Genomic DNA, 22,765 nt, shown 5'->3' with positions numbered 1-22,765 from the left:
AAATATAGAAATAACCGGCTGAAAAACTAACATGCCCAAGCACAGCCTTTTGCACAGTACTGTATGTATCATATATATATACTGACCTAAAGGATTATTAGGAACACCTGTTCAATTTCTCATTAAAGGGGCGGTGAAATGCTGTTTCATGCATACTGAGCTTTTTACACTGTTAAAGACTTGGATTCCCATCCTAAACATAGACAAAGTTTCAAAAAGTAATGTTGGACGTTTGATGGAGTATTTCTGTGTTAAAAATACTCCTTCCGGTTTCTCACAAGTTTCGGAGAGTTTTTTTCGAGTATGGCTCGGCTTGACGTCGATAGAGCGGAAGGTCCTTGTATGGGCTGTACGGGCTCTTCTCCCGGTAGGGCGCGTGAGCGTGACTAGAGCGAGAGAGGAAACGCACGCCCATAAACACTCGCTCAGCTGCAGATCCAGTCGATCCAGGCGCCGCGCTCCGCTTTATTACTATGGGTGACGTCGAGCGACTTCAACGCTTCAGCACAGCATTCTGGGAAGGCAGCGCTGCATTTGAACCGATTTGAACGCAGAAATGACGGGAAGCTTCACAACATCGCTTCAGTCGCGTCGCAAAGTGGATCTCCACGGTCACTGCTGTCAGGACTTCAACAAATCATACAAAAGAAGTGTGTTTTTGACGGAGCGGTCCCAGCGATAAAGGTTCGGTCCTGCTTTGGAAGCAGCCGGTGAGTTAAACTGCTTCAGATGTCTGTGCTGTCGGCTATCGTCGCGTGAGTAAACATCAGTAAACGACACGATCGCGTGCTTCGTCATTCAAATGCGCTAACGGACTCCATTGCTGTTCTCTGTATAACGTTACACTAGTCTGACGTGCAAAACCGTTTTGCTTGCTACTGGTAAGGTTTAGTCGCATACAATAGTCCATAAACCGAATCATGTCCTCATAAACTGCGAGTAAAGACACACAAATGTTGACAGGCCACTAAATACAGTCCATACCACAGAGACGGACGTCCTGCTGCTGCCGTTTCTCCTGTTCAATTTATTTCAGCCTCCGAATGATTCTGGATCATATATCTATTAGCTGAGATCGATAGCGATGGGTTTCTCCACGCTTGAGGACGTCACCGCTCGTCATTCTTTAGCTCCGCCCACACGATACGCCTCCAGGCGCTCGGTTTTTTCCGGAAAGACTCGGTCCAGCCCATATTTCTTTTATACATATAATAAAACTAAAGATTGTTGGTGCCAGACGGGCCGGTCTGAGTATTTCACAATCTGCTCAGTTACTGGAATTTTCACACACAACCATTTCTAGGGTTTACAAAGAATGGTGTGAAAAGGGAAAAACATCCAGTATGCAGCAGTCCTGTGGGCAAAAATGCCTTGTTGATGCTCGAGGTCAGAGGAGAATTGGCTGACTGATTCAAGCTGATAGAAGAGCAACTTTGACTGAAAAAAAACAACCGTTACAACCGAGGTATGCAGCAAAGCATTTGTGAAGCCACAACACACACAACCTTGAGGTGGATGGGCTACAACAGCAGAAGACCCCACCGAGTACCACTCATCTCCACTACAAATAGGAAAAAGAGGCGACAATTTGCACAAGCTCACCAAAATTGGACAGTTGAAGACTGGAAAAACGTTGCCTGGTCTGATGAGTCTCGATTTCTGTTGGGACATTCAGATGGTAGAGTCAGAATTTGGCGTGAACAGAATGAGAACATGGATCCATCATGCCTTGTTACCACTGTGCAGACTAGTGGTGGTGGTGAAATGGTGTGGGGGATGTTTTCTTGGCACACTTTAGGCCCCTTAGTGCCAATTGGGCATCGTTTAAATGCCACGGCCTACCTGAGCATTGTTTCTGACCATGTCCATCCCTTTATGACCACCGTGTACCCATCATCTGATGGCTACTTCCAGCAGGACAATGCACCATGTCACAAAGCTCGAATCATTTCAAATTGGTTTCTTGAACATGACAATGAGTTGACTGTACTAAAATGGCCACCACAGTCACCAGATCTCAACCCAATAGAGCATCTTTGGGATGTGGTGGAACGGGAGCTTCGTGCCCTGGATGTGCATCCCACAAATCTCCATCAACTGCAAGATGCTCTCCTATCAATATGGGCCAACATTTCTAAAGAATGGCGAAAGGGGGTCAAACACAGTATTAGTATGGTGTTCCTAATAATCCTTTAGGTAAGTGTGTATATATATATATATATATATATATATATATATATATATATATATATATATATATATATATATATATATATATATATATATATATATATATATATATATATATATATATGATTTCCTGTATACAATATATAACATTGCACAATAATCTAGAAATAAACATTTTTCATTTCCATCTAACTGTGTGAAGAAGAGAGTAAATAATAATATGATTGGTTCAGAGGTGTATTTATGTGTGTATGCTGCTTCTACAAGGCTTTCAGGATCGAGTAGATTTGGATCGTGCCACTGTATTTATGTGTCTGGTTGTGGAATGATTATGTGAGGTCTGGTCACCTGGAGATAAGCTGTGTGGTGAGGGAGCAATGAGAATCTGAGGGTAAAACAGACCAACACCAAACAGTAGAGGGCAGTGCATAATCTTTAGAGAGACTCTAAAGCCTGATTTGATAGAAACACACCAGTAACTGCACTGCAGTTAAATTATAATAAATGTGTTACATTTTATGTCAAATTTTGTGGGCCAATAAACAGCTGTCTATAGCCACCATCCAGAATACCAAAGGAACCGCATAGCAACATGTTACATAAACACCCTAACAACCGCATAGCAAATTATCTAGATCACAATGGAAAACAATCCAGAATACAACGTCCTAAACACCATTCAGAACTCCCAATCAATCGCATAGGAAAAAAACAGAGAACCCTAACAATCATCCCAAACACCCTAGCAACAACCCAGAATACCCTATAGCAACTCCATAGCAACATGCTAAACACCCCTTATAACACCCTAGCAACATTCTAAAAAACATTCAGGACCCTCTAGCCATCGCATAGCAACAAATGTTAAAAAACAATCATAGAACCCTAACAATTTTCCAGAACACCCTAGCAACCCCATATCAATGTGCTAATACTAAACACCACTAAGAACAGTATAGCAAGATTCTAAAAACCTTTAAGAATACCATGGCAACCTCACAGCAAAATGCTAAAAAAACACACAAAAAAACAATCAGAGAACCTTAGCAATTTTCCCGAACACCCTAGCAACAATCCAGAATATCCTAGCAACCCCATATCAACATGGTAAACACCATTCTGAACACCTAGCAACATTCTAAAAACCAATCTGAGAACCCTAAAAATCATCCAAAACACATTAACAACAATCCAGAACACCCTAGCAACCACATAGCAATGTGCTTATACTAAACACCACTCGAACACAATAGCAACATTCCAAAAACCTTTAAGAACACAATGACAATCTCATAGCAAAATGCTAAAAAAATAAAATAAAATAAAAACATTCAGAGAACCCTAGGAAGAACACCCTAGCAACAATCCAGAACAGTAACCCCATGGCAACGTGCTAAACACCACTCAGAGCATGCTAGCTACATTCTAAAAAACATACAAAACTCCCCAGCAACCACATAGGAACCCTAGGAATCATCCAGAACACCCTAGCAACAATCCAGAATACCCTAGCAACCCATAGCAACATACTAAAAACCATTAAGAATGAACTAACAACCACATAGCAAAATTATTTTAAAAAATCAGAGAACCCTAGCAACAATCCAGAATAGCCTAGCAACCCCATAGAAATATGCTAATGATAAAAAACACTCAGAACACCCTAACACATAGCCAAATGCTAAAAACCAATATCCAGAACACACTACCAACAATCCAGTATACCCTAGCAACCCCATAGCAACGTGCTAAAAACCATTCAGAACACCCTAACACATAGCCAAATGCTAAAAACCAATCAGAGGTCCCAAGCAATTATCCAGAACACACTACCAACAATCCAGTATACCCTAGCAACCCCATAGCAACGTGCTAAAAACCACTCAGAACACCCTAGCAATCACACACACAACCCTCTATCATCATGACGGTGAGTTTAGCACATGCAGGAATCATACTATGACTGGACAGAGTCACTGCACTTGGTCAGAATCTCAGATCCGACTCAGACCAACAGACATCTTAATCAGATTAGTGTGTAGAGGAATGCTGGGAGATTAACCCACTACACTACCGCTTCTCATTAAGGCAACAAGTGTGCAGTTAGTGGCTCATATTCAAATACAAACACATCATTCAATGTAAGACGAGCAGGGCGGCAAAACAAATCACATAAGAAACAGCTGTTTATCACTGAATAACAGGCACAAGTGCATCTTTAATAATACCTGTCAGCACATGTCATCAGTGAGATCCGGCTTACCAAAGCAAAACTACAACAACATACCACAACCTATGATGAGACACAACAACATGAGGTTTGAAATGTACAGAGAGGCTGTGGGAGTTGCACTTTTCACTGTGTTCCACTGCAACTTGTACAAAGGGCGTCTTTGTTGCGGGAATCGCTCTGCAGAAACATACGGGTGGGATTTAAGGACATTTTTACCAGGCTTAACGTCCCGCTGCTCAGCCTCCTTCATATAACAGGAATTTGGCTGTGCGCTTTGTTTCGAATGTTTCAGAAAATTCCATGCATGTAACATTAAATAAAACAAACACATAAATGAATAAATTAAAAAATAATAATAATAATAACAAATAAATAAACACACGAATAAATAAATAAATGTATTAAAATAATAATAATAAATAAATAAACAGATAAATAAATAAATTAAAATAACACAATAAATAAACACATAAATAAATAAACATAAATGAATACAAAATAAACAAACCAACATAAAAACAAACACATAAATTATTTAGTTATTTAATAAAAATAAAAATAATAATAAAATAAAATAAAATAAAATAAAATAAAATAAAATAAAATAAAATAAAATAAAATAAAATAAAATAAAATAAAATAAAATAAAATAAAATAAAATAAAAATATTGCTTGATTTCAAAACTGGCTGTACAATTTGTTCCAAATGTTTCGAGAAAAAAAAACACTACTTTTGCTGTAGTTTTGCTTTTACAAAACACTCACAGTTTAAATAAATAAATAATTTAGCTGTAGTTTAAAAAAAAAAAGAAAGTTTAACACCTGAAAGTACATAAAAGAATCAATACACATCGCTGCAGTATAATGTGATTTCATTGTATAATCTTTGGTAAACTGTAAATATATTGCAAAAGTGATACCTGAAGCCAGTTCTTTCCTAATGTCCTTTTGATATGACTCTTAATATGGTATATTCTATCGGAACGTTCTAGAATCAAGTTGTGTCTGTTGTGTCAGATTCATTTTTAGCTCACGATCAATCCATCAGCTCAACACCCTGCTGAGAATAATCTCAATTAACTAAGTGCATTATATCACCAGCAACAACCATCTATACAGTACATCACAAACAGGGTTAGAAGTATTAGAGGGGTCTGGCTCCCCTAAATAAGACTCAGATCTTGAATATTTGCTTCAGATTTATTGTACAAGAACTGATTATTTGTATATGTCATACAGTTTACTGTTTTTAAAAACACCTTTGCGACTTAGTCTAAGCTATTGAGGTTTCTCAACAGATCCGTGGCTGTTTACTAATAACAGCCTAGACGAAAGCGGGTTCAGCTCCTTTTCTAGAAGCGGGATGACAGCTGACCAACTGACCAGTAGAGCAAAGACAATAATGCAATTAGTGTTGGTGATAGTAACACCATCTGCTGCGCAGAAGGACATGCTGTCATTGAATGAATCTGAATGCTAACATGGCTAAAAAGACAGCCTTATCATTGGCATTTTAAAAATAAGACTTTACAGGGCACAATTCATTATTTCTCAGAGCTTTTCTACAAAAATATGAAATTTTGATGTTTTTCGACAAGGTATATGCATATCAAATTCCCATAGTTCCCACCACACTGCCAAAAATGCTTTTCTTACTCAGTATTTGTGTCTTGTTTCGAGTCCAAACATCTAAAAACTCTTAAAACAAGAAGAATTTAATAGACAAGCAAAAGTAATTGTCTTGTTTTGGGGAAAAATAACTCAAAATTAAGAGAGCTTCTGCTTAAAATAAGCAAAATAATCTGCCAATGGGGTGAGCAAAATAATCTTAATTCAAACAGAAAACAAGATTATTTAGTTTACTCCATTGGCAGATTATTTTGCTTATTTTAACCTTTATTTTTCCCAAAACAAGACAATAATTTTTAATATTTGTCTAGTAAATGTTTCTTAATGTAAGGATTTTTAGATATTTTGACGTAAGAAAAGCATTTTTTGCAGCATTTTTTTGGTTTCTTGGAGCACAAACTGTGGGTAACCCACTGTAAAGCCCCAATGTGCAATGGAAATCTTGAGCATATTCTGGCCGTAAATGACAATAAGAAGGTACCTTCACATAGAGGGAGATCTGCTGGTCTTGAGGATGGCCCTCTTGTTGAGCTGGAGTTGCCATCCTCGTCGGCTTTGCCGGAGGTTTCACCTCATCCTGTTGAATTACAGCAGGTGGCATCCCAGGGAACCCATTCGCCATGGTGACCTCTTGACCTTTGGACTTGATATTCGCCTCCCCTTCACAGCCCCCACTCATGGTTCTGATGTGACTGCTGAGGTGTTTTGTTGGCTCTTGGAAAGGGGCAACTGAGCTCTCGTTGGTCTTTATCCAGGCAGGTATGGTCACTTTACGCCCCCCCTGGGCTTTCCTTCTTGGCTCATCTTCAATGACAGCCTTGAGCTCTTCTAGCCACTTACCCGCACCCACTTCTACTGTAATAGGCACTTCTTTCTTGACTTGTCTTGGCTGTTCCTTTGCAGCGTTGCCTCCCTTTGCGACCTCCCGTTTGATATTGTCATGCTGTTCCTGCTTCTTAGACACATTCTCTTCTATAACAATTGGTACTTCTTTGTTCACATGTCCCTCTTCTATAACTCTTGGTACTTTTTCGTCGACTTGTCCCTCTTCTATAACAATTGGTACTTCTTTGTTGACTTGTCTTGGCTGTTCCTTTGCACCATCACCTCCCTCTGCGACCTCCTGTTTCTCATTGTCGAGCTGTTCCTGTTTCTTGCACACGTTCTCTTCTATAACTCTTGGTACTTTTTCATTGACTTGTCCCTCTTCTATAACAATTGGTATTTCTTTGTTGACTTGTCTTGGCTGTTCCTCTGCAAAATCGCCTCCCTCTTCGACCTCCCGTTTGCCAATGTCAAGCTGTTCCTGTTTCTTGCACGCCCCCTCTTCTATAACTCTTGGTACTTCTTCTTTGACTTGTCCCTCTTTTAAAACAATTGGTACTTCTTTGTTGACTTGTCTTGGCTGTTCCTTTGCACCATCGCCTCCCTCTGCAACCTCCTGTTTCTCATTGTCGAGCTGTTCCTGTTTCTTGCACACCTTCTCTTCTATAACAATTGGTACTTCTTTCTTGACTTGTATTGGCTGATCCTTGGCAGCATTACCTCCCTCTTCGACCTCCCGTTTGTCATTGTCGAGCTGTTCCAGCTTTTTGCACGCCCCCTCTTCTATAACTCTTGGCACTTCTTCCTCGACTTGTATTGGCTGATCCTTGGCAGCATCACCTCCCTTTGAGACCTCCTGTTTGTCATTGTTGAGCTGTTCCTGCTTCTTCCCCACCCCCTCTTCTATAACAGTTGGTACTTCTTCGTTTACTTGTATTGGCTGTTCCTTTGGAAAATCACCTCCGTCTGCGACCTCCCATTTGCCAATGTCAAGCTGTTCCTGCTTCTTGCACACCCCCTCTTCTATAACAATTGGTACTTCTTCATTGACTTGTCTTGGCTGTTCCTTTGCACCATTACCTCCCTTTGCGGCCTCCTGTTTGTCATTGTCGAGCCGTTCCTGCTTCTTGCACGCCCCCTCTTCTATAACAATTTGTGTTCCTTCATTGACTTGTCTTGGCTGTTCCTTTGCACCATTACCTCCCTTTGCGACCTCCTGTTTGCCATTGTCGAGCTGTTCCTGATTCCTACACACCCCCTCTTCTACAATCTCAGGTGCATCAGGTGGCTGTTCTGCCTCTGTACAGCTTCCCTCCTCTGCACAAAGCTCCTCCTTGGTAATCTCCACACCTCTTTGAATCCTTTCAATGCCCTCTATCTCTTTATCAGCTTCTTTATCTCCTCTTGTCTCCTCGGGTCTATTGACAATGGCTGATTGGGTATCCGCCAATATTCCCTCACAGTTCTCTAGATCTGTGTCACATACCACCTGTTGCAACAACTCTAATCTTTCACATTCTTGCACGATGCTTTCCGCCAGCTGATCTGAATTCTGCACCATCTCCTCTGGTTGTTCTTTTGCAATCCAGTCAATCGTCCTTTCTTCTGCTGCTTTGTCATACCTATTTGTGGCAAAGGCATAATCGTGCATTGGCTCTCCAATTGCTTTGCAGTCCTCAAATAAAGGCACCTCGGTCATAGACTGTTCTTCGCTATTGTTATCAAATATTGTTGGTTCTTCCTCTTCCCCAAGACTCTGAAAATTTTCTTCTGAACCTGCTTCACTAGTAGAAACCATGCGTGGCTCTTTGTCCACATAATTTTTCACATCTTCATGCTCCTCTTCTTGCAAAACAATTTCATTTTTTACTTGCTGCATTTGATCATCTCTGTACACGATTTCTATTTTCTCAAGGAGGCAACAAGTGAGCTCTCTTACCTCAGAGAAGAGCAGCTCCTGTGTCTCCAGCTTCATTACGCTCAAAGTGTGCACTTGTTGTTCATCGCTTTCCTTTTCATCTTCGTACAGCGTTTCCAACTTGTGATCTGCTCGATCCTCTTCCACTTCATTGAACGCTCTTGCCCACACTTCAGCTTCGCTTTGAACTTGTGTTTGCGCTGTGATTGAGAGTTGAACTGGTAGCTCGGGACTTGTTAGTTTGCCAGTTATGTCCACTTCGTCCCCCATCTTTCCATCTTCATTTTTCAGAATCACACTCTCGTGGTGCTCCAGGTCTTCCATAATATCCTCTTGCTCTGTTTTATGGACGATCACGTCTGTTGAGGGCATTACATTGTCTTCTCCACTATCTTCCATATCCTCATCCACCTCTTCAGCTAGTTCAACATCACCTTCCTCCTCCTCTTCCTCCCCAGTCCGCCGATCTTCCATCTCCATGCATGATCCCACAGGACAGTGGATAACAGCTCCATTAGAAATCTCCATGTTTATACTCATATCACTTTTGGCCTGGGCCATTATTAAAACACTAGAAGAGAATTTAGACAGAAAGTGTGGAACTAACACACCAAAGGTCTTGTGTCTACCGCTCCAGTCTACGTTCTGTAGAGGTAACTAGGACTTACTCTCTCTCCCCCCCCCATCCTCTGGAGGATTATGGTAAATTTCGGATTCTGATCCCCACATGACTTGCCTGCCCTCTCAAATCCGCTCCAATGGGAGCATGGTCAGCTCAAGATGATCGGTTTAAGGGTAGGGCACTTAAAATTAATTTGAATTCCCCATCATGTTTGCCATCTGAATGAAGTACAATTAAAATGAACTGATATATATATATATATATATATATATATATATATATATATATATCAGAAAATTGTGTTTCTATTGGTATTACTGTATTGTTTTGTGTGTGTGTGTTTTTGGACCGTGTGTGTCCTGAAAAAAAGTTTTTGTACTTTTTTGTTTTTGTATATATATATATATATATATATATATATATATATATATACAAAAACAAAAAAGTAATATATAATATTACACAGATAATATTATAATATATATAATAATTAATAATATATATAATAATTAGTAATATATAATATTAAACATCTGTGTAATATTAAAATATGTAATATAAATATTACATAGAATATATATTACACGGACCTCTCCTTTCCTCATATTCTTAATTTATATATTTCCTCATTTTATATATTTATATATTTCCTCGTATTCATATATATATATATATATATATATATATATATATATATATATATATATATATATATATATATATATATATATAAATAAGATTTGAGATTTGAATACAGTTTTAAGATTTAATATATGCATGTATGTATGTATGTATGTATGTATGTATATGTATACTTTAGTAAATATATTACATCTTAAAACTTTATCAAATCTTAAAAGCATAGCCTATTTTTAAACGCTGTTTAAGTGTATACTTTAAAGTAAATTTAAATCATTATGCTTTAATAATCTTTTATCATGCTTTAAACGAAGCAAACTGTACATTTTCATTTAATAACATGCAATTAAGTGTGTAAAAACATACATGCATACGGTACATTATATATATATATATATATATATATATATATATATATATATATATATATATATATATATATATATATATATATAGTTTGCACTTATAAAAGTAAAACACAAAATTATATTATTTCAATAATAAGCTATTTTTTACATACTAAAGTGCATGGATGGAATCTCTCCATAATTATTATATAATTATTGTTTAAAAGTGCGAAAACACAGGGGAAATATATAACTGAGTTAAAAATAGCACAGTGGTTTAGGTAAGGTGGCACGGTTGAAATATGAAGTTCACACAGGTCCACAGGTGTAGTTCAGCACATTCATTAACTATGAACATCTAAAACTGACTCTTCATTTCCTGCTTTCGATCTCTTATTTCATAATGAAATACATATGCTATTGTTTTGCACGTAAATTGTGCTTTTGCAGTCAGATTTTTGTGTAAATCTGAGGATTAAAATACTGTATTTTAAGCAGTGTGCAATGACAGCTTTGCCATGTGCCTGCATTGCAACAAATCTGACCAAAAGAGGGCACTCAAAGACCGTTTTACAGTAATAATCTCTGGCATAATCACATTTAAAACGCACGCACAGCACACATAAACACAAACCTAACCGCGTCTTCAGTGACTCCCTGTTCCTGGTTACATTTTGAACAGTCTATATAATTTTAACAAATAATACACCAACCAATGCTGCATGCACAGCGCTCGTGCGTAAGCGGAAATCATGACGTCATATCAGCTGTTTTGGCCCCAGTGCAGTCTGTCGCAAGCGTAGACGTCATTTTCGTTTCAGGAATACATCACGGTTTTGGTAGTTGCACTATGCGTGCACTTGTGCTGCATGTACAGTAGTGTGCGTCAATCTGACGGTCTGCGCGGCTTCGGAGACGAGACAGTAGAGCGCGGAGCATGGCGCCATGATCTGAGCGCGCACACGTTTGAGATCAAAGGCACCGCGTTTGAGATCAAAGGCACCGAACGCCGCGGTTACATCTGTTGCCATGCAGCAGTCAGAGAGCGGCGGAGGGGCGGCGACTTCTGAAGTCCAGGTCAACGAACAACCTAACGCGCTCATCGCGTGTAAAGTGCCCGAAGAGGCTTTTAATGAGCAGCAGTTAAAGGTAGGCGTGCACGCGCTTTGCGTTTACCCCGATTATAACCCGGGTTTACCGCAACAGTGGAACCTGCTGTAGCGGAAGTAAGAGTGTTTTCCCCCAAAGCCATATAGAACTAAATTGTTTCCCCTAAAACGAGTCACAATTAATCTACTAAAGTGTTTCTCGTGGGACATGAGTGTTGCATTAGGCCTACTACCTTGCTATGTGGATATGTACCATAAAATACTATGTTTTTAGACATGTACCAAGGTAATAACTCGTTTTCTTGGACATGGTGCTGCCATGTTTCTTTGGCCATTGTATGTATAAGCATCATGGTGCAATATTTTGGACATTTACCTTGGGAATGGCATGTATTTTGTAACTTAATTTGCAAACATGCACCAAAAAGCTGTTCTTTTAGACATTGACTGCACTATGGTACCGCCATTTGAACGAGTACATGTCTTGCAGAAACCTTTAAAAGCCAAAGAGCTTTAGGTCTGATGGCAGGCCTTGAGAGTTATTATATTAACTTTAACAAACATGCATTGGGATTTCACTGGCCTTGGTCATATTTGTAAAATCTTAGTTTGCTCCATCGTCTTACATCTACTCATACTAAATAAACCTTGTGAGTCCTCTCCATCTTTATATGAGCCACTTTTTGATTTAATAAGTGGTTTTTCATACATAATAGAGCAGTGATATAAACTAGATCCTTGCATTTTCTTTAGAAAAGCTGCCATAATCTCCCTGCCTTCATGCTTGTCTGTGTTTTGAGTGGTTGCCAATGCAATGCCAATCTGGTGTTTTTTCTATGCTTATTGTCCCTATTCAAAAGAGCCCATCCCTGATGGGAGAAGCAAAGCTTTTCTAAAACTTTGAATCAGTTGCTTTGCAAAATAATTCACTGTTTTGAATCACAAGTGATGAAATGATGTCTGCAGGGCAGAATGCGTTGGTTGCAAATGCATTGAGATTGAAACAAATGGTTTGCAAGCACTGATCTCTAGTAGGGATGCATGATATATTGGTATTGGTCGATATATGTTCATTTTTGATGTTATCAGCACAAAAAGAACATTTGACCCATGTATTAAGGCCGATAGATAATGTATTTTTCCTTCAGCTGAGACACTTCAGATGCACACTGTTCACCATGATGGGTTTGAATGGCTTGAAATATGATTTGAATCACTTCAAAAAGAAAAAAACAATAGTAAAAAGGCACACTATGTAGTTTTTCGGTGATAGTGGTCAATTATTCAAAGCAAAAGAGTAGCTTGACGCTGAGATTGAGCTCAGAATCTTGGGAGATGTTTTCTTCACCTCACAGCCGGTGGAAAAGAATGGGGACGTGGGTAAAAATCATATTCATGGATGATTATTAACATTACTGTAATATGATGAAGCACGAAAAGTGGCGAGTGTTGTGAGAGCTGAACAAGGTGCTGGAGCGATTACTAATGAGAGATGAGTGCGACACATGGCTCGACAGCAGTGGGACTTTTATTATGCCACAGACGTCGTTTCTGCTACTTCCTGTTGAAGCGTATGTTGGGTGACAGCGCTGTTGAAAATGATGTTACTTGCTCCGCAGTTACAATGAGACACTTGTACACTACTGTGAGCTAGATTGATATTAGAATATCATATTAATAATTTTTGGATGGCTTGTTGCTAAATGGTTTGCAATTATTTTTTTTAACGCATTGTATGATGGAGAAAATGCTGTCTTACTGTACAATAATTAAACTTTTGTCTATAAATGTCTCCAAACAGTTGTCCCCTTGTCTAATAAAACACGTCACATTTGGACCCTTTTTAATGGTCATCAGTATCGTAAATCCTGCAACGTTTTTTGCATTTTCATTTTTTTTAAATTGCATGTACATTTATAACAGTAATAGTTTGTATTATATTACTTTTGCATCAAATTACAAAAACATCTTGCTGCTGCTGTGAGGGATTTTCTAATACAGCCTCTGTGGGAGTGATGGAAAAAATAAAACATTTCTCTCTTTTCACCGCCGTTATCAATCTCCCTCTATTTTCCCCTCTTTTTGAAAGTCACTATTGTTACGTTTTTCTTTTGAGACCATGTGGACACACACACAAAAAATAATTATTCTTCCATTCACTGCCATAAAAGTTAACTCGATTATGACGACTTCTGCTCTGAGAAACCGGGAAATGTAAAAAGGGTCTATTAAAGCGTCTTTGGTGTTTCCATGGTTTCTACAAAATAAAAATGGAAATCGAGGGTGACGCGGGTGTGATGTTATTATTCGTCCTGGTTAAAATAGCATATTTCTCTGGATTTAACATTCTTGGAAACATTTGGGATAATGCAAGTACACAAGTCAACAAAATATATAACATTGTTTGAGTGGTTTTTTGATATTTTTTGATATTTTAATCCAAATGGTGAGACTTTTGTTTTTGTAATCCGGCTCTCAAGATGTATATAATTCTGGATATAGAATTTTGGAAATAAATTGGATTCAGATTTATCTACAAAGATATATCGGTTATATAGACTGACGTAGTCATACTCAGCTCTAGTCAGAATATGAGTCTGATGCTCCATTGGGCTGTGATTATGGGGCGTGTTTCAACCCAACCAGGAAAGACCTCAATTGGACAGACCAACAACCAATCAGAGCAATGAAGCGATGTCAACAGAGCTCAACTGCACTGTGTTGCCAAATCCGCGTTTTTTTCCGCAGTTGTTTTCTATGTCCGCGGGTTGAAGCGACTATTATGTGATATATAGACCCATGAGTGTGAATTTTAGCAGCAACCTTGCCAAAATAACACATTTTTACCCCCAAACGCCATTGTTTTTCCAGAGAACCCCCCGAGAAGCTATTGTTTTTGTCTAGTAGTTGGTGGATTTTGTTGTAAAAACTTGGCAACCCTGTCTGCACGCACGCTGGAATAAACGATCTTTGCTGGTGTTGTAAAAAAAAATTAAGAATTTAATGATACACAGAGTACTTACCCAACATGATCATCATTTCTGAGAGAAATTAGGAAGGTGATGCAGATACGAACAAGCTCTCCGTTTAGGATTCGAGTAAATATAATCCAAGCCCCTTTGATGACGTGATGATTACGGTACTGTTGATCATCTGTCCGTCATCGTCTAAAGCCCGCCCTGATGATCTCATTGGTCAGTTTCTGTTGATCATCTGTCCGTCATCGGCTAAAGCCCGCCCTGATGATTTCATTGGTCAGTTTCTGTTGATCATCTGTCCGTCATCGTCTAAAGCCCGCCCTGATGATCTCATTGGTCAGTTTCTGTTGATCATCTGTCCGTCATCGTCTAAAGCCCGCCCTGATGATCTCATTGGTCAGTTTCTGTTGATCATCTGTCCGTCATCGTCTAAAGCCCGCCCTGATGATCTCATTGGTCAGTTTCTGTTGATCATCTGTCCGTCATCGGCTAAAGCCCGCCCTGATGATCTCATTGGTCAGTTTCTGTTGATCATCTGTCCATCATCTTCTAAAGCCCGCCCTGATGATCTCATTGGTCAGTTTCTGTTGATCATCTGTCCGTCATCGTCTAAAGCCCGCCCTGATGATCTCATTGGTCAGTTTCTGTTGATCATCTTTCCGTCATCGTCTAAAGCCCGCCCTGATGATCTCATTGGTCAGTTTCTGTTGATCATCTGTCCGTCATCGGCTAAAGCCCGCCCTGATGATTTCATTGGTCAGTTTCTGTTGATCATCTGTCCGTCATCGGCTAAAGTCCGCCCTGATGATCTCATTGGTCAGTTTCTGTTGATCATCTGTCCGTCATCGGCTAAAGCCCGCCCTGATGATCTCATTGGTCAGTTTCTGTTGATCATCTGTCTGTCATTGTCTAAAGCCCGCCCTGATGATCTCATTGGTCAGTTTCTATTGATCATCTGTCCGTCATCGTCTAAAGCCCGCCCTGATGATCTCATTGGTCAGTTTCTGTTGATCATCTGTCCGTCATCGTCTAAAGCCCGCCCTGATGATCTCATTGGTCAGTTTCTGTTGATCATCTGTCCGTCATCGTCTAAAGCCCGCCCTGATGATCTCATTGGTCAGTTTCTGTTGATCATCTGTCCGTCATCGTCTAAAGCCCGCCCTGATGATCTCATCGGTCAGTTTCTGTTGATCATCTGTCCGTCATTGTCTAAAGCCCGCCCTGATGATCTCATCGGTCAGTTTCTGTTGATTATCTGTCCGTCATCGTCTAAAGCCCGCCCTGATGATCTCATTGGTCAGTTTCTGTTGATCATCTGTCCGTCATCGTCTAAAGCCCGCCCTGATGATCTCATTGGTCAGTTTCTGTTGATCATCTGTCCGTCATCGTCTAAAGCCCGCCCTGATGATCTCATTGGTCAGTTTCTGTTGATCATCTGTCCGTCATCGTCTAAAGCCCGCCCTGATGATCTCATTGGTCAGTTTCTGTTGATCATCTGTCCGTCATCGTCTAAAGCCCGCCCTGATGATTTCATTGGTCCGAACAGTTTCTGTTCGGGGATAATTACTCCTCTACGGAGCGAGGCCAGACCGAACTGCCCAACCTAAAAATGTTGTGGGCGGGGCTAAGTTTGACTGGCATCCAGGCTATCAGTTATCGTCTTTAAATATAATTATCGGTTATCGATCAAATTGGTGCATCACTATAAAAAAGGATCTCAAAATTATATTAAATAATTTTGATTTATTGGACAATATATCGGTTATGAAGAATTATCGGGGATCGGCCAAAATGTTCATAGTCTAGATTGGATCCTTTCTTCAGTGTGGGATTTCATCTGTTTTATTGTAAAACTTACAGCACACATCTTTTCATCAGGAGGCGATCTAAAGTGTCATTCAGGTGCGTAGCACAAACGGTTATGTGCAATGGTAATCACGAGGCCTGGCTCCGCAAACATCACTGATCAAAAGCTCAGTTGGTTCTTCTCTTAACGCTGTGATTCGCTAACCAACATGGTCCATTTTCCAACTTCCTCATTTTCCGTTCTAATAATATGAGTGTATGACCCGTTGGGGTCTGTCTTTGGTGAGGGTGTTTGAAGCTTCCACAAAGCCTTGGCTTATTTTAGCACCACACCTGCTTTACTGCTACAAAAGGACATTCACTGAGGAACCAAACTCCTAGAAAGATCATTGACCGCAGCTGCTCACATGGAAAAGAAAATAAACCTTTGTTGCTTTGTATTTTTCCACCGACACTGGGATCAAAGGTCGAATGCTGTCTTAGTCCATATCCTTGAAGCCACTTATAAAGCATTTGTTTTACTCTGTCTTGCATGACTTTCATCCCAGTATTGTTTAAATTTAGGCGTATTATGTAATATAATTTGCAAAGAGATCTATTTTTAGCAGGAACTTGGATTAAGTGTGGAATTTGAAACTATTCCATAAGAACAATGGAAAATGTGTTAGATAAGAAGGCCAGACTTACTTACAATCTGCACTTCTCCAAGAGTAATGTAAATCTAATGTGAAAGTGAAGCGTGCTTTTTATTATGTTAAAAGACATTGCTCTCAGTTTATTATGCAGAGATGACTATAAATTGTTTTCACTTTAGCATCAAATTCTTCTTGGATTGTGCATTTCAGTGTCCATTTTGTTATATATTTTTTTTTATCTAAATACAGCACACAGATTTATTAGCACTTATACTACGGGACTGTTGAATGCTTGAATCTGATTGTTTGACGGACGTTCATAGTGCATCCTGGGGTCATTTGTTCCCCAGGTAAGCCACACACACACACACACGGCCATCCGCGTGATGTAAAAGAACACGTGATTCCTCAGACCAGGCCACCTTCTTCCATTGCTCCGTGGTCCAGTGCTGATGCTCACGTGCCACTGTTGGTGCTTTCGGCGGGGTCAGGGGTCAGCATTGTCAGAACCAGCATTAACTCCTGGAGCAGTTTGAGCTCCAGTAGCTCGTCTGTTTGATCGGACCCCACGGGCCAGCCTTCGCTCCCCACGTGCATCAATGAGCCTTGGCCGCCCATGACCCTGTGGCCGGTTCTCCACTGGTCCTCTTGGAGCACTTTTGATAGATACTGACCACTGCAGACCGGGAACAGTCCACAAGAGCTGCAGTTTTGGAGATGCTCTGACCCAGTCGTCTAGCCGTCACAATCTGGCCCTTGTCAAACTCGCTCAAATCCTTACGCTTGCCCATTTTGAATAAAGGTGACTTGACATGATATTTTTTTTATGGTGAACAGAAAATTCAAGCCATTATTAATTCTCAAATTTGATCATTTGAGAGCAGTGTTGCCATATTTGATGTAGTTCTTTTGTTCATGAGTGATGAATGATGATTTTATAAAATGCAATACAATTTGTAAAAATTGTAAATATTATTACAATTCAAAATAGCTGTGAACATGTAGTACAGTGTAATTAAATACTGTAATTTGTCAGCATCATTACTCCAGTCTTCAATGTCACATGATCATTTTAATATGATGATTTGATGATCAAGAAACATTTATGATTATTATCAGTGTTGAAAAGTTTCAGATTTTTGTGGAAACTGATACATTTGTATTTTCAAGTTAATCATGTATATATATATTTTAATTTGAAATATAATTTTTGCTCCAACTTCAATGTTGCTTTTGATCAATTTAATTTTTAATTTTAATTTTTAATCTTTAATGAATATATATATATATATATATATATATATATATATATATATATATATATATATATATATATATATATATATATATATATATATATATATATGTATATATATAATGTTATATATATATATATATATATATATATATATATATATATATATATATATATATATATAATATAATAACATTTGTTTTTTGTTTTATTAATTTTTTTCCAAATAAGAAAAATCTTACAGACTGGTAGTGAACAATTAATGACAGAATTTTTAGTTTTGAGTGAACGAACCCTTTAAAGAGATCAAACTACTTAAGACGTGGAACTCAGATGCTCAGATCTATTCTTTTTTTTTTTGCTTCCCACTTTCATTAAATGAACATTGTTAAAGCTACATTATGTAACTTTTCCGTCCGCTAGAGGTCGCCTATTGAAAACAAGCATAGTTTGATGACGGCAAGTCTGAGCGCAGAATCTTGGGACATTGGTCTTCACCTCACAGCCAGTGGGAAAGAATCGGGATTGGACTCGGGCAGAAATCATGATTATTAACGTTACTGTGAAGCAGAGCAGGAGCGAGAGTTGTGGAGCTGAGCACGGCTGCTGGAGCGATTGAACACAACACACCGCGGGACTTTTATTATGCCACAGTCGCAGAGGTAACGCAGCTCTGTTTATCATATTAGACACATTTAAATGTGTTTAAAAGGATGTTATGTCGTTAGTCTGTGCGTTTGCTCAGTGGCTGCTGTGACTCTTGTTCACACTGCTTAAAGTAAAGTGTTTTTGCAGAATAAAACCGGAAAACCGAGGGTAACGCAGATATGACGCAATTAACGGCGATGCCCTCAGACATCCTGGCTCCTTGGTTAAAATAGCAATTTTCTCACAATTTATAAATAGTTGGAAACATTTGGGATATTGTAAGAAGAACTCAACTGAAGAAAATATATATCACTGGTCTGGTGTTTTTTGATATTTTACTGCAAAAATACTACATAGTGCACCTTTAAATATTAGACATTTCAGGACACTTCTTCTGTCACTGCAGTGGAAACATCTGCCTGGCTAATGTTTGACCAGCAGAACTAAACCCTACCATACTCATTTAAATCATCTTAATCATTATTAAAGAGCCAAAAAAAACACGGTGCAAGTGAATACCAGGACCATTCCTCTGGCGGGGGAAATGTTTAAGCTGTTCTGTGCTATGGCTGAGCGCACATGTGACCCAGCTTTTGTCCCTGGATTGACTCGTATGGTCCCGTATGCGTCTTTTCCTCCAGTGCAGCTCCATAAACGATGACTGTTTGATGTAGGGCTGTGCGAGATTGAAGATAATGCGATATTCGATACTCAATACGATATTGCTATTAGTGTGTAAAATCTATTTAAATTATATTGAAAAATTATTTAAAAACTGAGAATGATACCATTTGTGTTTCACATTCTCTCTCGGAAAAGAAAGCATCGCTACAACACAGCAGTGTTTTAGCAAACATTTATGTCACAAATTGTTCACGTTTTGGTGTGTGCTAGATAGCACGAGACTGCAAGTTATTGTTTTTTGCGAATGATTGCGTTTAGTAGCTATTTTTAACGTCAATCAAGTCACATTAGTAACAGTCGTGCCCAGTCTATTCTCTGCTGTATGCGTCGGCCTAAAATGTACACTTTTTATTTACAACACACACACACAAATCTAACTTTTTTCCGGACAAGCACATTTTTACTCGGACAGGTGAATGACCGATTTACTTATCTGAAGGAGAAGCACATGAGCATGCTTAATGTCAAGCCCTAAATTATATTTTAGATTTGAATGCACAATTGTTATTAGGGATGTTAACCGATGACCGTTTGACCGATGGTTGACCGTATCAACGTTAACCGATCAAAGTTGTCGGTTAAAAAAAAAAGTGATCTCTAAATTGGGCTATTATAGACAGTGGACTAAACGCTACTACAATTAGCCGTCTCATTCCAAAATCTTTTTGTGTGAAGTGAACAAATCCCTCTTTTTTCATAACTCGCCTGTTTGTACTTAATAAACCAATAAAAACATTTGGCGCGAGGTCGCAGCGTTTGGGTTTGCAAAAAGTCACAGGTTTGCAAAAGTAAACACTCGAGGTTAGAGCCGGGGCAGACGACAGTATGATGTGTCATTCCACATAAGATGGGCTTACATTTGGAAATATATTACATCTACATTTCAGTGGTAACACATAAGGTGTTGATCGTCATCTTCATTATTGTAAGCACTACCTCGAACTAAAGCGGCGTCTCCTCTGAGCTGTCATTTTCTTAAATGAGCCACGGCAAAGTTACAAATGAGCTTCTTACGCTGGACAAATGCCTTTATTTTCAATGCGATCACCTTACCCAAACCATTTCGAAACTAAGGAGCCATTGTCCTCAGATTACCAACAAGCTCCTCGGCGCCGCGTTTGCGGGACTCGTGTTTCGCACTGTAGGGGATTTTAAAAAAGTAACGTGAGTGGAAGCGAGGCGGTGGCGCCGGGTGTGTGTGTGTGTGTGTGTGTGTGTGTGTGTGTGTGTGTGTGTGTGTGTGTGTGAGAGAGCAGCAGAGAGATACGACAGAGTTGTGAAATTGCAGGCGCGGCTCACGGCTGTTATTTCAAAAAGCGCAGCATATTTTAAACTAATCGGTTAACCGGTTTCAAACAGCTAATGAGGCTCGGTGGTCGGTCAAGAAAATGTTTAGTTTCCGCCATCCCTATTTTAATCCCAAATTTATAAGAATTATTATTATTATTATTTTTAACATGTTTGCAATGTTTGGTAACTGTCCGATTACTATTGTATGTTTGACCAATACACTGTTTTGTTTCCACTGTTACACTTTATTTATTTAAAGAAGTTTAATTACATTCTATTTTAGAGTTGAATGCACAATTGTTTTTTAAATAAATAAGAATTCAACACTTTGCATACATCGGTTATTTTGTCTTATTATGTTTAGTGAGTAAAGTCTGGTGCCTTTAGTCTCTTCAAGGAGAAGGTATAAGGTGGAAGGTATGCAGTTTATTATTAATTTAATAGTATCGGATCGGTATCGACAGATACACAAACCCAGGCATCGCCATCGGGACTGAAAAAGTCGGATCGGTGCACCCCTACACTTTTCACAATGTTGAAGTAGCCAACTAAAATCATTCCACCGTCGCGACATGCATATTGCAATATTTACATTTGCGATATTTCGATAATTTCGATGTATTGCACAGCCCTAGTTTGATGTGAGCTTTGAAGCTAATGCACAGATGGTGGATTCACCCTATGGTCACACGTCAGGAAATACTTCTTCAGTTGATGCATTAATAGCTGGACCATATACCTACAGTACACAGAATGTATTTACACATTTAATACCATAAATACAGGATTATAGAATGTATGCAATATAAATGATGTACATACATATTAAGACCGGATGAAGTTAGTCAAGACAATCTTTGCTGGCTTGAGAGCGCATGGATAGAAAGAGAATTTAATAACTTGATGTTTGAAGGACAAACAGACAGACTTGACTGTATTCTGGGTGGTTGCTATAGAATTAGTAGGGTGTTGCTATGCAGTAGCTGGGTGATCTGGATGTTGCTATGCAATTGCCGGGTGTTCTGGGTTGTTGCTATGCAGTTGGTGGGTGTTCTAGGTGGTTGCTAGGTGGTTATTCACTGTTGCTTGAGTGTTCTGGGTGGTTGCTAGGAGGTTTCTATGCAGTTGCTGGGTGTTCTGGATGTTGCTATGGTGTTGCTATGTAGTTGCTGAGTGTTTTGGGTGATTGCTAGGCTGTTGCTGGATGTTCTGGTGGTTGTTAGGTGGCTTACTCTGCTGTTCTGGATGGTTGCTAAATTATTACTATGCAATTGCTTTGGTATTATGGGTAATTGCTTGTGTGTTGCTTGGTGTTATGGTGGTTGCTAGGTGGTTACTATGAAGTTGCTAGGGTGTTTTGGGTGGTTGCTATGAGGTTAATTTGCAGTCGCTTGGGTGTTCTGGGTGATTGCAAGGGTGTTTCTAGATGGTTGTTATGTGGTTACTCTACAGTTGCTAGGGGGTTCTGGGTGGTTGCTAAGAGGTTGCTATGCAGTTGCTGGGTGTTATGGATGTTGCTAGGAGGCTGCTATGCCATTGCTGGGTGTCCAGGAATGTTTCTAAGTGGTTACTATGCAATTGCTTGGGTGTTCTGGTGGTTGCTAGGTGGTTTCTCTGCAGTTGCTAGGGTGCTGCTATGCAGTTGCTGGATGTTCTGGATGTTATTAGGAGGCTGCTAGGGTGTTGCTGGGTGTTCTGGTGGTTGCTGTGTGATTACGATGCAGTTTCTGAAGCGGTCTGGGTTGTTGTTAGGGTGTTGCTATGTGGTTGCTAAGGTAATCTGGGTGAGTTTAAATAGAATATCCATGTTTTGGTTTCTTTTGCTGTTATTTAAAGCACTGACATTTAAAGTAGCCTCAGTGTCCATATACATTTATGGGGCTACTGTAGATAATATGTAAATCACTCATATGTTACATCATCATGCGCTTTTGTGCAGCTGGATATAAATATCCTC

The 22,765-nt window shown here is 39.3% G+C and overlaps 2 protein-coding genes across 3 annotated transcripts in view; one reads left to right on the top strand and one right to left on the bottom strand.

The window, feature by feature from the left end:
• The window catches only part of LOC137073608 (chloride intracellular channel protein 4), a 19,017-nt gene extending 7,770 nt beyond the window's left edge, over positions 1 to 11,247 (bottom strand). The window contains exon 1 of one of the 2 annotated variants that reach the window (XM_067442280.1): positions 11,117 to 11,247. Coding sequence is in view for 1 of the 2 variants with exons in the window: in XM_067442278.1 (XP_067298379.1) it covers positions 6,534 to 9,356 (2,823 nt within the window). In the remaining variant the exon portion in view is untranslated. Of the gene's footprint in view, positions 1 to 6,533; positions 9,623 to 11,116 lie in introns of those variants that run through there. The other variant, XM_067442278.1, reaches the window with a different exon arrangement.
• Positions 11,204 to 22,765, top strand: part of rcan1b (regulator of calcineurin 1b) — a 24,216-nt gene continuing 12,654 nt past the window's right edge. Inside the window, exon 1 of the mRNA XM_067442283.1 lies at positions 11,204 to 11,552. Coding sequence (XP_067298384.1) covers positions 11,433 to 11,552 — 120 coding nt within the window. The 5' untranslated portion in view covers positions 11,204 to 11,432. The remainder of the gene's footprint in view (positions 11,553 to 22,765) is intronic.

The sequence above is a fragment of the Pseudorasbora parva genome, chromosome 4 (genome assembly GCF_024679245.1).
Source record: "Pseudorasbora parva isolate DD20220531a chromosome 4, ASM2467924v1, whole genome shotgun sequence".
NCBI lineage: Eukaryota > Metazoa > Chordata > Actinopteri > Cypriniformes > Gobionidae > Pseudorasbora > Pseudorasbora parva.
Note: the sequence above shows the minus strand (reverse complement) of the source record. Positions and strands in the feature narration are given on the sequence as shown.